This window comes from Tasmannia lanceolata, unplaced genomic scaffold, assembly GCF_043159265.1.
Source record: "Tasmannia lanceolata isolate RefF3 unplaced genomic scaffold, GAP_Taslan_0.1 ptg000007l, whole genome shotgun sequence".
NCBI classification, from domain to species: Eukaryota; Viridiplantae; Streptophyta; class Magnoliopsida; order Canellales; family Winteraceae; genus Tasmannia; species Tasmannia lanceolata.
Window position 1 is genome coordinate 25,414,047 of NW_027518684.1, and position 1,494 is coordinate 25,415,540.

Here is a 1,494-nt window from a genome sequence, read left to right on the forward strand (position 1 = left end):
CAATCCATTAGCTAGGATTCTTGAGGACAACAAACTTACTGGTCCAAATTATGTGGACTGGAAGAGGAACTTCACTCTAGTGCTCACAACAACGAAAGTTCATTGGGTCTTGACTACTGAGGTACCTTAGTTGCCTGGTCCCGATGCTCCCCAGGATGTCAGGGACAACCACAAAATGGCATGAAGATGACCAAATGGCTAAGTGCTATATCCTTGGAACGATGTCGAACGTGTTGCAACAACATGTCAAAATGATTTCATCCATGGATACTATGCACAATCTTAGGGAGATGTTTGGACAAAAAAATCGCAATGCCAGACAAATAGCAATTAAGGGCCTTGTTTCCACAAAAATGGTGGAAGGAACCCCAGTTAGAGATCACATGTTGAAGATGATGGGCTATCTAAATGAGCTCGAAGTTTTAGGAGCCATGTTAGATGCTGAGTCGCAAGTCGACATGGTGTTAGCATCCCTACCACCATCATTCAATGACTTTATCATGAATTACCATATGAACAAACTGTCAATGACGTTGACAGAATTGCTGAATCAACTTCAATCAACTGAGGATCTTCAGAAAAAGAATAAAAAATCCTCTTTCTTAGTTGAAGCTAATGTAGTTTCAGCTCCCAAACCGAAAGGCAAAGAAAAAATACAAAGGGTAAAGGCCAAGGTTCTAAGAAAAATATTTCTAAAGTCAAGAACAAAAAAACTTTCAAGAAGTCAACCAAGACCTCTCTATGAGTTCAGGAGATACAGAAGGTTGACTAAGGGCGAACTCTACCTACAGGTTGGAACGGATGCAACGGTTGCAGTCCAAGCTATAGGTGATCACTACTAGCATTTTCAGAAGGATATTTACGTTTAAATAATTGTGTTTATGTACCTTCTATTAGAAGGAATTTGATTTCAGTTTTCTAAACTTTTGATTGATGGTTATTCAACAACTTTTGATAAATGTAGTGTTTTTTATCGAACAAAGAAATTCCTTAATTACAGAAGGTACATTAGTTGACGGATTATTTATAGTAATGCTTTAGAAAATGCAAGCAACATTGAGGATATTCCTATTCAGAATATTCCAAACCTCAAAAGGGCAAGGAATACGGGCAATCTCACGCATATATGGCATCTTCGATTAGGCCATATTAACCTAGATAGGATTACAAGATTGGTAAAAGAAGGTCCATTGGATTCTATCAAAGTGGAACCTTTTCCAACTTGTGAACTATGTCTTCAAGGTAAAATGACCAAAATTCCCTTCAAGGGCAAGAGTGGAAGATCCCAAGATTTAATGGAGATTATACATAGTGATATATGCGGTCCCATTTCTCATCCCGCAAGAGGAGGGCTGATATACTTCGTGACTTTTACGAATGACCATTCAAGGTACGGATATTTGTACCTTTTGCAACGTAAGTCTGAGACCTTCAAAAAGTTCAAAGAGTTCAAGAATGAAGTAGAAAATCAGTTAAATAAAATAATAAATACTT

At 37.8% G+C, this 1,494-nt stretch overlaps 1 protein-coding gene across 1 annotated transcript; it reads left to right on the forward strand.

Annotated features, from left to right (window-relative positions):
* The first annotated feature begins 221 nt into the window (after nt 1-221).
* On the forward strand, nt 222-842 carry LOC143880698 (uncharacterized). Its single transcript, XM_077383672.1, has one exon. It carries the CDS (start codon nt 222-224, stop codon nt 840-842), a length of 621 nt encoding a protein of 206 aa, XP_077239787.1.
* Nucleotides 843-1,494: the final 652 nt, after the last annotated feature.

Bases quoted from the DNA above. Each gene is read 5' to 3' on its own strand.
- LOC143880698 (XM_077383672.1), top strand. From the start codon at position 222: ATGTCGAACGTGTTGCAACAACATGTCAAAATGATTTCATCCATGGAT.